This window comes from Pholcus phalangioides, unplaced genomic scaffold (genome assembly GCF_987345545.1).
Source record: "Pholcus phalangioides strain wild (caught in Gottingen) unplaced genomic scaffold, Ppha-v1.0 ptg000005l_1, whole genome shotgun sequence".
Taxonomy (NCBI): domain Eukaryota; kingdom Metazoa; phylum Arthropoda; class Arachnida; order Araneae; family Pholcidae; genus Pholcus; species Pholcus phalangioides.
In genome coordinates this window covers 6640011-6653181 of record NW_028301598.1, presented here as the reverse complement: position 1 = coordinate 6653181, position 13171 = coordinate 6640011, and the positions used below count along the sequence as shown (strand labels likewise).

At 35.9% G+C, this 13171-nt stretch overlaps 1 protein-coding gene across 2 annotated transcripts in view; it reads left to right on the top strand.

Moving 5' to 3' along the window:
- The window catches only part of Dbp45A (putative ATP-dependent RNA helicase Dbp45A), a 29232-nt gene extending 26585 nt beyond the window's left edge, over window positions 1-2647 (top strand). For both annotated transcript variants that reach the window (XM_089232214.1, XM_089232215.1), the window contains exon 7: window positions 2382-2647. In XM_089232214.1, the coding sequence (XP_089088340.1) occupies window positions 2382-2608 (227 nt within the window). In that variant the 3' untranslated portion in view covers window positions 2609-2647. The remainder of the gene's footprint in view (window positions 1-2381) is intronic.
- The last annotated feature ends 10524 nt before the right edge of the window (window positions 2648-13171 follow it).

Below are 13171 nucleotides of genomic sequence, written 5' to 3'. Positions count from 1 at the left end.
TGTCTCTCGGTTCCTATCACTATCACTATGTATCAAAGCGATCTACATTGATTACACAATCTGTTTGAATCTTGTTGGTGCTATGAAAAGTTAATGCAAGGTACTATTGTTGGTATTGTTCTGGTAGATGCAGTTCATAGAAATTTTACATCCGTCACTTATCCATTGTAATGGCAATTTGTCATATTGGTGGTATTTTTTCACTGAAATGTAACAACCTTGATCTCTTTATGTTTTTACATTGTCATTTGACATTAATTATTTATCTTGATTGGACTTATAGTTTGGAAGCCTTAACATTGTGAATTTTACCAAAGGTGCAAATCTTTGCTGCTGCAATAACCTTTTTTAGGAGGAGCTTAATTCTTAGTCTGTGAATAAATTTTTATCTACCATTTATCAATTGACATAATCACCTTCTACTTGCACTGTATACAGTAATACCTTAGCTAATGTAATTCATTCCAGAATCTCGTTCATTAGACAAAACGTGATTTTCCATCAGTTTCTATGGGAAATTGTTTAATTCATTCCAGTCACTGCCTAAAATTTAAAGAGAAGTTTAAAAAAAAAAAAAAACCCCAGTTAACACTATAAAAAAGAGAAAATTAAAAACTGACCAAAGGTTAAAATGAACAGCTTCAAAATTGGATAAATGTGAATTTACGGAAAGATGAGAGGTGCTGAAGATCTTTTCATTTTACTTTTCTATGTACACAAGCAATGCCAGCTTTAGTACTAGAGAAACTAGTGTTGACACAACCCAGTCTACTTCATAGGTGTCCTCATCCATATATGTTTGGCCAGCTCATTTTTGGGTCTTATGCATGAAGATGGAAAAGATAAGCTTATAGATTCACTGAAGGAACATATGCTCTGAAAACATAGGCTTCTTTGTTTTCAATGCATTTTCTATTAGCTGAATATTTCATTTCATATACAAATTGAAACATAAAGGCCACAACAGGCAAATTGCCCCAACGAGGTGACTGAAAAAAGATGCCCATAAAAAATATGGATTTAAAATGTCACTAATGTTAACCCGAAATAAGAGCATATATCACCAAAAATTAAAAAATGATTATAATTATTAACATATAATACACTGCCCGTAAAAAAAATTGTTTGCGTCTTATTCTAAGTATGGATAGTTTCTCAATTTATCCCACTATGTTTATTGTTCTTCTTTTTGAGTTGTGTCAATTGTGGTAGAATTCACAACCCCTGGAGGATAGCTATTCTATTTATTGACCTTCCATTATTCCCTGTTAGAGAAAACCTCCCTATACAACACCACAACCCCTGGAGTTGACCCTCACTAATCGGTAGTGAGGAATTAGTATCCTCGTGTCAAAGCAGTTGATTGACAGGGTATTAATAACTCATAGTCCATCCTATCTGTCCCGTTGAAAATTTTAAACACTTTGACCATATCCCCCCCCCCCAACACCTATGTTTTTCCAATATGAAACATGAAATGGTTCAAAAACTTTAAGAAAGACAAATGGGGGTACATCTGGAAAAATATTCCGAGGTGAACAGGAGTTAAAATCAGGCTCAAGTAACAGTAATTCTTATCACAAGATATACAGAAGACTGGATGTTGTGAAGATATTTAGTATTTGAGATGTTAATTTTTTAAGGAAGGAAAAAACTCATCTCTGCCTTTACCGGGAGTCGAACCCGGGTCCCTCGATTGCCGGACGAGTGCTCTGACCACTAAGCTACAGAGGAGATTTTCCTTCGCTAGAGCATATATATGCTTAGTGGTCAGAGCACTCGTCCGGCAATCGAGGGACCCGGGTTCGACTCCCGGTAAAGGCAGAGATGAGTTTTTTCCTTCCTTAAAAAATTAACATCTCAAATACTAAATATCTTCACAACATCCAGTCTTCTGTATATCTTGTGTTAACAAGTGGAGAGCGACATTCATGTCATAGTAATTCTTATGCTGATTGTGGCACTAAAATTCAGCTCATGATCCAGCTGTTTTATGTTAATGCCTGCATTCATATCAATGAAGATGTATGTTATCCGAATCTGTGTTCAGTAGCCAAGGCAGAAAAATCACAAAAAAAAAAACCACCTTTGTATGCCAAGGTGTTCATTAGCGAGGTATCACTGTACTTCTTTCATTAGAAAATATGTTTGTAAACCATATTGGAGCTGATTTCATGACACATTTTTGAATATGCTGGCAGAGTAAATTTGTAAGACATATTTTTGTCACAAGAATGCTCAATCCAGCAGAATGAAGTGCACTAATGGGTTCAGCCAAATTGAATGTTTTCATTTATTCCATTTTTCTGATTTATATGAGTGAAAAAAAGTTTTTTTTCCTCCTGTATAAACGTGCACACAATGTGTGGCTCTTGTTTCAGAGAAAGATGTTCTGAGCATATTAGTTCAAGTAAACACGGCCATAGGAGAAGCTGACATCATTTTGGATGAGAATGATTTTGGTGAGAAAAGGGAACTCTACAAGAGGAAAAGGGAGAGGCTCGAAGGTGCCAATGATAGTGATGACAACAAGAAAATCAGGAAGACTAAGAAAAAATTATCAAACTCAACAAAATCGAAAAAGGAAAAATTGAGACCAATATTATAGTTATTTGAAAATAAATCATAAACAAAAGCTTCTATTAAATTTGTTGTGGTATGTGTGTTTTTTTTTTTTGCTATTTCAATCATACAAATTGAACATCTTTATGACAGCTTTCGTGACCTGTGTTTATGAAGACTATGGAGTGCTATCTCGACTTGTGTGGGAGTGAGTATTTGACTTACTAGCATCAAAGGCGTATTTATTTATGGTTTTGCCGCCTGTGGGCTATACACATTTTGCTGCCCTTCTCCCATTCAAGTTTAATTTTATTGATTCAACTTTGGAGCCGTGCGCCATAATCTTCTTGGCCCCCGCCCCTGTAAATACATCTGTCTCTGTAAGTCACATCTGTCCCTGTAAGTCACATCTTATTGATTGACCAGAAGACCATCGCCGGCGAATCGCTAGGATTACTTCTTAGTAAGCTTGAGCCGATAACGAAGGCCAGGTCGGTTCCCTCGACCCCGAACCCATAGTTCCACGCTCTCTTGTGCCGCCCATCTTGGCCCTGTCGTCAAACAATTACGACCGTCTTCTCGGTCGGATCTGCCTTCCACCCAGATTGGCAGTGTCTCTGCGATGGTCCATCTGCATCTGCTCTCTCTTAACCGGCCGCGGCGGCCTCGCATCATGAACTCTCTTTCGCGTAGGTTCGGGACTCGGATGCCGTGTGCAAGCAATCACATCTTATTGTCACTCACATGCTCATATACTTTTTTGGTCACATGCTCACACACTGTTCTGATTTTTGCTAGTTACTGTAGTATTCTTTGATTTTTTGATTCGTAAGAGATATTTAATTGATAGTGTTCTTCGGTCTTCTGTCATAGCTTGCCTTCTCTTTTGTTCCCAATATGGGCCACGTATATATAATGATGTCTTCTTATTTCTTGCTCTCTGCAAAATATGCATCACCATTCTAGTCCATGTCTCCATGATTGGTATTAAGCCATAGACCCATGTTCTGTAATTATTTGATTGATAAAGAAGTTTCCCTTAATTCTTTTGACACTGATTTCTGGATATAATGATTAACACAGATCTTCTCTTAGGTTTGCCATTCTTTCAAACATTCTTTATCGAGAATCTTTCTAATTTGTGCTTTGCTGTATTTTGTCTGTATTTGTATAACTGGGTTATTTGTACCGTTCTCTGCTAGTCTGTCCACAAAATCATTTCTCTGATTATTTGAATGAGCTTTGACCCAATAAAATGTTACATTTGTTATTTGCAAGAGATTTTTTATTTCTCTTGCATCTGGATCCTCACTTTCCAGTTGCTCAAGTACATTAATGTTGACATAGAATCCAGAGTAGATACGAAAGTTTGTTCGATTTTTTTCTACAGTTCTAATTATACTGAGTCTTAATGCAGTCATCTCAGATCTAAAGACTGCGGCATTATCATTTAACCGGTAACTTCAGTTTCTGGTTCTCCATAATGAAAAATTGCAAATCCATAGCCTGTTCTTTCTTCTACTCTAGGACCATCTGTATAGATAGATCATTCACGGTTGTCAAAATTGTTCATTTCCCATTCAATGGTTTTCATTTGTCATGGTTCTTGAAGAAACTGATTGACTCGCTGTACAGTATCGGGTGCATAAATCTCTCCACCCACTTGTGTAGGTACTTGTAAGTGGTATAGTAGAAATTGTTTTCTTTTAGCTTTTGCTAAGGCCGGCATTACACTATAAAAGTTTGTTAATCCGGCGCGGTGTCCCCATAGCGAAACCACCTTTTCAAAATTCCATCAAAAAATAACTACTTTTCGCACAGTAATCATTTAAATCTTATTAAATAGCTTAAGATTTAGATTTTCTGTCAGAGATGGCAGCATCATACTGGTTTTGTTTTGCAATTGGTAAAAAAATCCGCCATTTTCTCTATTTTTATGGTACTTGTTTTAAAATTTATTTCCTAATAAAAAAAATTTTTTTTTAAAAATTGATAATGGTTTTTTATAGATTTTGCCCTATTTGTTGAAATCAAGCCATTCAATAAACTTAAGAATAGTTTAAAATCAAATTATGAAAGTTTTAAAAAGGTGATAATAAAAGGCCCATACTGAGGACACCGCACACCTAGAGGAATGAGATACACCAAGTGACGTCAGTGTGAAACCACCTCTCTTGAGACGAAGTGACCTTGTTTTTCTTCATTTTCTCCCCTCTTTCTTGTTTATTAGAAAATGGGTGACAGCAGCAATGGTGTTGAAACATCTCGGATGTGTATTTGTGTTGGAAATTTCGGGGGTTAGAATGGAAGACACAACATATGTTATTTTTTTGTCCCACGCATAACCATTCTTTCATTCTAGTGGTTTTAGAGCAGCTTTTTCTTTTGACGACTACTTTCTATGCTCTCTCTACTGCTTTAATTTAATTTTATTTTCTGGGATTTATTTCGCCTTGAGTCCCCCCCCCTCTTCACAACCGATTATTGGGCATTTATTACTTTTATTGGTGGTGAAATGCCTATAAAATTCCTAAGTACAGTTGAAGCAATATTATACTAATTTCAGAGCTTCTCTCTGATCTGGAGTCTAATGCATCTGATGATACACCAGATAAAGAAAATAAAACAAAGCTTACTGCATGGATTATCACGAAAATGATGCTGATGTATACACTGCCCAATGCCTGGATCCTCTCGACAATTTCATATGGTTCAGGAGAAAAAACCAAAACCCAGATTTCAAGGAAGAAGTGGGACCCATCTCAGTAAATTCTACCAATGCCGGATACATCACCAATCTTGATGTTCTTATTGTTTTTTTCAGTGCCACTGATGGAAAATTTAGCATTTCGAATAAATTTATATGCCACTCAAGAAGGAAAATTTACACTGCCATCTCATTGAAAAAGATTTACCAGCTATCAATATGCTTATATTGATCATTTTGGCCTACAAAATAGGTAGAAAGGGAATTTTTCAAAAAAAAATGTTGCTTTTCCTGCATTACACCCTAGGGAAGCTTTCAGTGTTCTAGGTGTGCGGTGTCCCCACTGTGCGACCACCTGTTGTTCGCTGGATTTGATGAAAATAAAATAATAGTTGCAAAACATATTTATATGAGTCCTATGTATCAAGTATATGAAGTTAGTTCATCCAAAAAAATTTTTTTTTATATAGTGCCCCTCAAAGGGTTAAAAGCTCTTTTATGAAACTTGAAAAATCCAACCAATAAGTACATCGATTACATTCGAGCAAATGTAATCTTATTGGTCGCATTTTTGAAGTTTTATAAAATTACTTTTCTAAAACTTTGATAGTGTAATCCCAGCCTAAGAGATATATCGGTATACAACCAGCCAGTACTGTCAATGGCACATTGGCTATTCTACGTAATTTTTGTAATGTCGCTGCGGATGCTCCTCAAAATACAGTAAAAACGGGATGATCAATCAGCTGGCCGTGTTGTTTGAAAAAGTTATGCACCTCTGTCCAAAATGGTTTTGAATTATCAATGACAGGTTTTCAACTTTATTTGAATAACGAGCACCGCCTATATCCAGGGGTTCTTAATCTTTCTCCGCCACGACCCAAAAGCAGCAACAAGCTCAGCTTCTCGACCTGTGCGACTGTTTGTTTTTAAAAAATTAATGGAACCAGTGACGCAATAAATGCTTTAAAATAGGACTTATAAGTGCATTTGGTTGACCCATATTGGAATCCCCTGCTAATCAAGCCTGGGTCGTGACACATACATAATTCTAGAGTCCCTGGCTGTAAGGCCTCTTTCACACACACCGGTTTCGTTCGGACGGAAATTTGCCGTCCCGGTTTTCCTTCCCGTCGTAGTCTTTTGTTAGTCATTATTCCTCATTTGTTTGTCGTTGGTCCAACTTCATCAGCGCCACCGGACGGAAAAAATCAGTCCTCCGTACTTTGTGAAAGAGCCCTATCCTTTCCTCAATTGACTGATCCCCACCCATGGAAAAGGACGGTCCGGCATCTTTCCGACCGGACGAAACCGGTGTATGTGTGGAAGAGGCCTAAGTGAATTTGTATGACTCATCTCCGATGCTGAATCGAGTTTGGGACATGATTCATAGCTCAAGAATCCCTGGCTGGAAGTGGAGTTGAACGACCAATCTAGGAAGTCCCCGCGATTTAAGTTTGGGTCGTGACCCATAGGTTAAGATCCCGTGCTTTAGTGTTTTCGAATCAGTACTTACAAGAAAAATCCCATGGTGACGTCCTCGAAAAGTTTTGAAAAAATCACCGATTCTACTCATTTAAATGTGCACAGAAGTAAAAAAAAATCACGAATTACTATGGGTCTCTCAGAAAAAAGTAAAAAGGCCTAAATATTAATATTTTGAACGCCAATAGAGGCCAAGAATGAATTTGAAAATCCCGCGTTAAAAAGAGCGACGTCATTCAAACAACATCAGGTACAGAAAAAGAAAGAGAAAAAAATATGGAAGAAGAGAAAAAGAAAAGCTATAGCACCATCATCTATAGCAGATGCTGCAGGCTATAGAGTGTGTAAAAACAGTGAAAAGAAAATTTTTATAGATATCGCCAAAAAGTGCGAGAGGCGATGAGTAACCAAGTGTTGTCATTTTAATAACTTTTTCGGCTTTAATAATTGCATTCCGTCGCTAATTTTCCTGCTTTTATGTGTTTTTAAGCGAGATGCATGTGCTTAAATTTTTTCATGATTTTTTGAGGATGACATTTTGGGACCCTTCCCTTGTTAGCCGAACACCCGCTTGGTTGAACAAAGGAACACCCTGCTCTGTGTGTCATAGTTACTCTCTTCATTCTGTTATCTTCTGTGTTCTGGAACACTTCTCGCTTATCCCAGGGGCGGGGGTCCTCGGATCATCTTATGGAAACTTTTGATCTAGGGTGCTTTGAATGTACAAAACGAGTTATTAATAAATAAATTCCGAGCAGAAACGCTAACAGAAAAAAGGGGGGATTAATTTTTTTCCCCGCCGCCGCCGTCGTCCCACATACAACTTGACCTGGTCATTGTCCCGACCTGAAGGACAAAATTAAAGGCACTTTTCTGCTCGATTTTTTTATTTATTTTGAACGCGTTCTCTGAGACGGAGTCTTTCTTTCCCTAAGTTGGAAATTGTATAGAGAAGAAAACTTTCTCGCGTCAAAAAAGGAAAAGAAATCGTTTCAAGGACTTCTTCTTACTCTTGCTTTCCTTCACAAAAAAATCTATTTTCTTTCTTTTTACGTAATTTTTCATTCGAGTCACACACAAACAAACCTGAATTTTCCTATGTTTCTGAAAATGTTAAAATCTTGGAAGCGAAAAAAAAAGATTTTTAAGAAAAATTCTAGATTAATTTAAGTAGATAATATTGAGAGACGAGTAGGTTTCGCTGTCCCGTATTTTGAATTTATAGAATTCTCGGATCGTACATTATTATACGTTTTCTATTTCGCTTCCTCACAATATGTAATCAGTTAGCCGCTGTGGTGGTCGAGTGGTCATAGTGACGGACTCGCATCGCGGGGACCCGGGGTCGAGCCCCACCGTCATCACAGTGGTGGTCGGCTGAAGTTGGTTTTCTGTGGTTTCAACTCCAAGGCGCAAATGCGAACCGATCTCCCCGTTAAAAAGTCTCGCCACAGAGAGCAATAGTCCTACAAACAGTACAAATATTCAGTCATTACACTTCACTTCTGAGATATAGATGGCAGCACTGAAAAATCATACACAACACTAGATACGCACTCAGACTGTTAGGTACACATACTTACACTTCCTGCACAACTCACTAGGTAGTAAATTGCCCATGGCGATAGACCTGAGTTGTGCTCGGTATAAAAAAAAAATATGTAATCAGTTTAGTCATATAAAAGTGCAACCCAACTAATATTAGGGATAAAAGTGGCAGAGAGAGCACCTAGATCAATATTTTCAACTATTCAAGGATAATCATGGACTTAACCCCCTTCACGTACAGGGTTTTGGCAACAAATTAGGAAGATCTCCATTCGATGTACTATCGGCGATAATCCTCAAGAAACTGGTTTTCTTGTTCGCTTGTTAGAAAAAGAAGGGTACAGCGAATTTTTCTTTCACCGTCATCCTCCCCTACAGGGCCGCAACTAGGGGGGAGCAGACGGGTCTCGTGCCCCGGGCGCTAGACTCGAGGGAACGCAAATTTCATTCTGAAACCTCTCCTTCAACATTACAAGGAGGCATCAAAATGCGCGCTTGTCGCGGGTGACCAAGCATCTAGTTGCGGCCCTGTTCCCTTATGTGTGTTTTCGCTCTCTGTGTTATATCTACTCTATAATACAAAATCACAAACTTCAAAAAGGCCCGTTTCTATGCAACAGAAATTAGTGACGAATTTATATGACGGAAATCGGTTATGATTTTGGGTCAAGTTTTCATTAAACGCCTGAACATATCGAGAACCGTTTGACCCATCGCACAGTGTGTTATTTTGGCCATCTTGGGGACAAAAATATTTTCTTTGCTTTAAATTGATCGAGATTGATTTTTTGTGTCCTATCTCTTGTATCATTCATGAATACATATATATGCTCAGTAATATTTAATTTATCCCATAAATTACAGTGAAATTGCTATAAACGTTATAAAATGCAGTATATATATATATATATATATATTTTTTTTTTAATGAAATGCAGATATACACGTGGATTGGCTCCTTAAAATTCAACCATTGCTCTGTTACATGAAGATAAACATGCAATACACATTATATTGATGAGTGTCCATTCCACCATATCATGTGCCGAAAATTATAAATAATTTTAAAAAGTATACAAATGCAAACAAATAACCTAATAGTAAAAAAAAAATGCTAATAAAAATGATGGGAAAAAGCCTGCTCTGCGTTCGACGAATCTGGATTTGATTGGGATTCATGCGGGTGATGAGTGGGATTTCTGTTGATATATCCCTGTTATTTATTTATTCATCATCCAACAACAGAAAATATCCAGTTACAGTTGGACAGGGTAATAAAAAACAAAACACATATTGCACAAAAAAAATAACAAAATGAAGCTTAAAAATGCATAAATTACGTGAATAAAAATACAAAGGAACGTACGTTTAGGTAGACTAAAAACAAAATTAATCGGCGAATAAAGCTGATATTAAAATGAAATAAAAAAGTAAAATAAAAACCAAACATGAAATTGAATATAAAATATACAAAATCGAATATAAAATACATAAAACAGAATAAAAACACAAAAATCCTATAGCTTAAAAAGGTGATTTCTAAACTCTTCAAAGGGGAATAAAAAATACCTAGATGTCCTGTTTGACAATTATGTAGAAGACTGAATCGTTAAATAGGATGTAAATTACATATATAAATTTGTCCTGTACCTCTTAATTGCATATAAATTATAAAATCTCATTCAATACATTGAAACATTAATATTAACTTCCTGTAAAATTTGCATACTATCAATGTTATTATGAAATAACTTATAGAAAATGATATAAATATAAAAAATCTCTACGATAACTTAGACTAACAACATGAAATAACGAGCGTAAGAACGTACTAATAAGAATATCATGATTAACACCGAACTTTTTTTGAAAAACAACTGTTTGAGAAATCTATATTGTACAGATTCCAATAATTTTCTTTGGTAATCACCAGTTATCTGGGTTCTAAATAATGCATGCATATTCAAGTTTACATCGAATAAGAGAGTTAAAAAGAAGTCAGAACTTTAGTATCTTCAAAATTCTTGGTAATTCTCATAATGTAGCCAAGTTTTTTTGTAAGCAACAAAAACAATATCATTTATGTGTTTTGAGAAAGTAGAATCCGAAGAATATAGGACACCAAGATCAGTCGTCGAGTCACGCCTTTATAAAGCAATATTATGTGTATGGTATGAATGAATTATACGCGAGACTTTGCGACTATAAGTGATTACAAAACATTTATCAATAGTCAGATACAAATAATTTCGATCACACCAAGCGGATAGAAGATTTATATCTTGTTGCAGTCTATTGCACGATTCATCATTATCAATAATTCTGAAAATTTTTAAATCCTCCGCGAAGATTAGACATTTTTCAAAGATTTCAGCAAGATCGTTAATGAAAATTAAAAAACAGAACGGTCCCAGAATCGATCCCTGCGGGACCCCAGATGTGTTACATTACCACTTTTGCTTAATGCGGAACAAAAAAATACATAAAAAATTCATAATACATAACAGATAACTACTGAATCAATCCACAAGATCACAATTGAAACCAAAAGTTCTTAATTTTTCTAGTAAAATAGCATAATGAATTTTATCGAATGCTCTAACAAAATCGCTATAGATGACATCCAATTGGGCATTTCTATTAATTGCTTCAATCATGCTAAGGTCAAGATTCATCAAATTGGCCACAGTAAATGTTTTGAACATGAAACCATGTTAATTAACATGAGTATTAATTTGAGGATATATTCTTGCCATGGGCGGAGATACGGGGGGGGGGGGGGGCAGCAGCATCAAAGGTGAAGTCGACTGATCTAATGCATATCTCAGCAATAATGACCGTGCCCTCCCCAGACTTCCAAGTCTATCTCCTCCTACGATTCTTGCGTGTATAACGGACTCAAAAATCTTTGAAAACAAGAAATTATTGTCACCGGTCTATAGCTCGTTAGACAAGCCTTATCCCCCTTCTTATAAATTGGAATTATTTTGGATTTTTTTCCATTCATATGTAAAAACTCTATAGAATGGATACACACAAAAAAAAAAAAAAAAAAAAAATCCGCACAAGTTTTAACAATACAAACAGGAATCCCATCAAGACCTAAAGACTTTGTATTCTTGAGGTCATTGATACATTTCCTAATTTCACACCAGCCGTAATGTTATTCACGCTCGCTATATCATTGTCATTTGAACATCCAATAGATGATCTGATGTCGACGTTATCAAAATTGTTGGTGGAAAAAATAGATCCAAAATATTCTGCGAAGCCATCAGCAATATCAGAATCAGTAGATAAAATATTGGTTTGATACGTCATGATTAGGCTTGCTTCTTATTTTTACAAAATGACCAAAAAAAACGTTCTGGATTTTTTTCGAGTGACGCTTCAACGTTTCTGATATATTGATTGTAATCATTGATCATTTTTGTCGCACCGCGGTCATTTTCTGCAAACGCGGGCTAATTAGACCGGGACCTACAATTTATTGCCGATTCCGAACGGCAGGTTTGTTTTTTTATACTCATCGAGAGGTTGGTGCGCTAACCCCTCGATGGGGGACTCTCTGCTGTGAAGCCGCCGTTTTTTTTTGTACCTCTGTGTCAGGAAAGTTTTCTGACAAGGACGAACCGGGTGTCGAACTCACGACACCTCTAAACATTCTTTGGTACTTTAGGCGAGTATCTTAAGGACCTGGGCTACCGCGCCCTGATTGTAGTCATTCTGTACATCACTTTAATTCTATATTTCTATAAGACTGGTATTGCATAATATCAATGCTTTTCTCTTATATGAGATATCTACGGCGAAATTTCATTTTTTTTTGTTTGATTTTGAAAATCGTGGGTTTACTAAACCATGGTGGAAATTTTCTTACAATAGAGATTAGCTTAGGTACGCATACATCGAAAATCATAAAAGTATATCGATAAAAAATACTGACAATTTCGTCGACACTATCATACACAGTATTTAAAATATTCCAATTAAAATCGCCAAAATGATTGTAAAGAGAAAAAAAAAAATCTTAACTAGCAACATCATTTTTGGTAGACCTATACTTAGCTAAAACAAGTTTATTGATCGTAATTAAAAGAGATAGATGAGGATTATCTTCAATGATGTGGGATATAATCTCTTGAAATTTCAATAGAAAAAACAATGAGATTAACTAGAATCAAATCGAATATTTTATCCAAACTGTTTGTAACATTATTGCACTGAACAAGGTTGTTGGATGAACTTCAGCAGCTCAATATTAAATTTTGATTTGTACATACATTTTAAAAATTCAGAATCCAGCCATTTTTATGTCTGAAATCATCACAAATAACCAAATTTATTCTTTGATCACTTGAAAAATTATTAATAGCATTATAAAAATTAATATAATACTATAAATCACAGTTGGGACACACGTGCAAAGACACTCCTCTATCACAACAAACTTTAATATAAACAGCTTCAAGATTAGAATTGCCCATTTCTATGACGCTGAATTTGTATCTGCTCATAACGGTAATGAGTACAGCCCCGCCCCTTTCACATAATAATTCACTATAATTTCTATCTTTGCGTAACACAACGTATCTGTCATCAAAAAGTTCGGAGTCATCAAAATGATTATTCAACCTAGTTTCGGTCAGACAGATAAAATCACGATCGTTCGACAATGTTGCTGTTTTCAAAATCGAAGTTTTGGTTCGTAGACTACGAACATTATGGTAATAAATTTTGAATCCTAGTTACTTAATATTTTCCGTAGATAACTTCTCAATGTTCGAATTAACCAATTTGTATTGTCCAGTCCTATTAATAATAGGACCCGATTCAACCAAGCTATTTACAGAGCATTTGTTTTGTGTC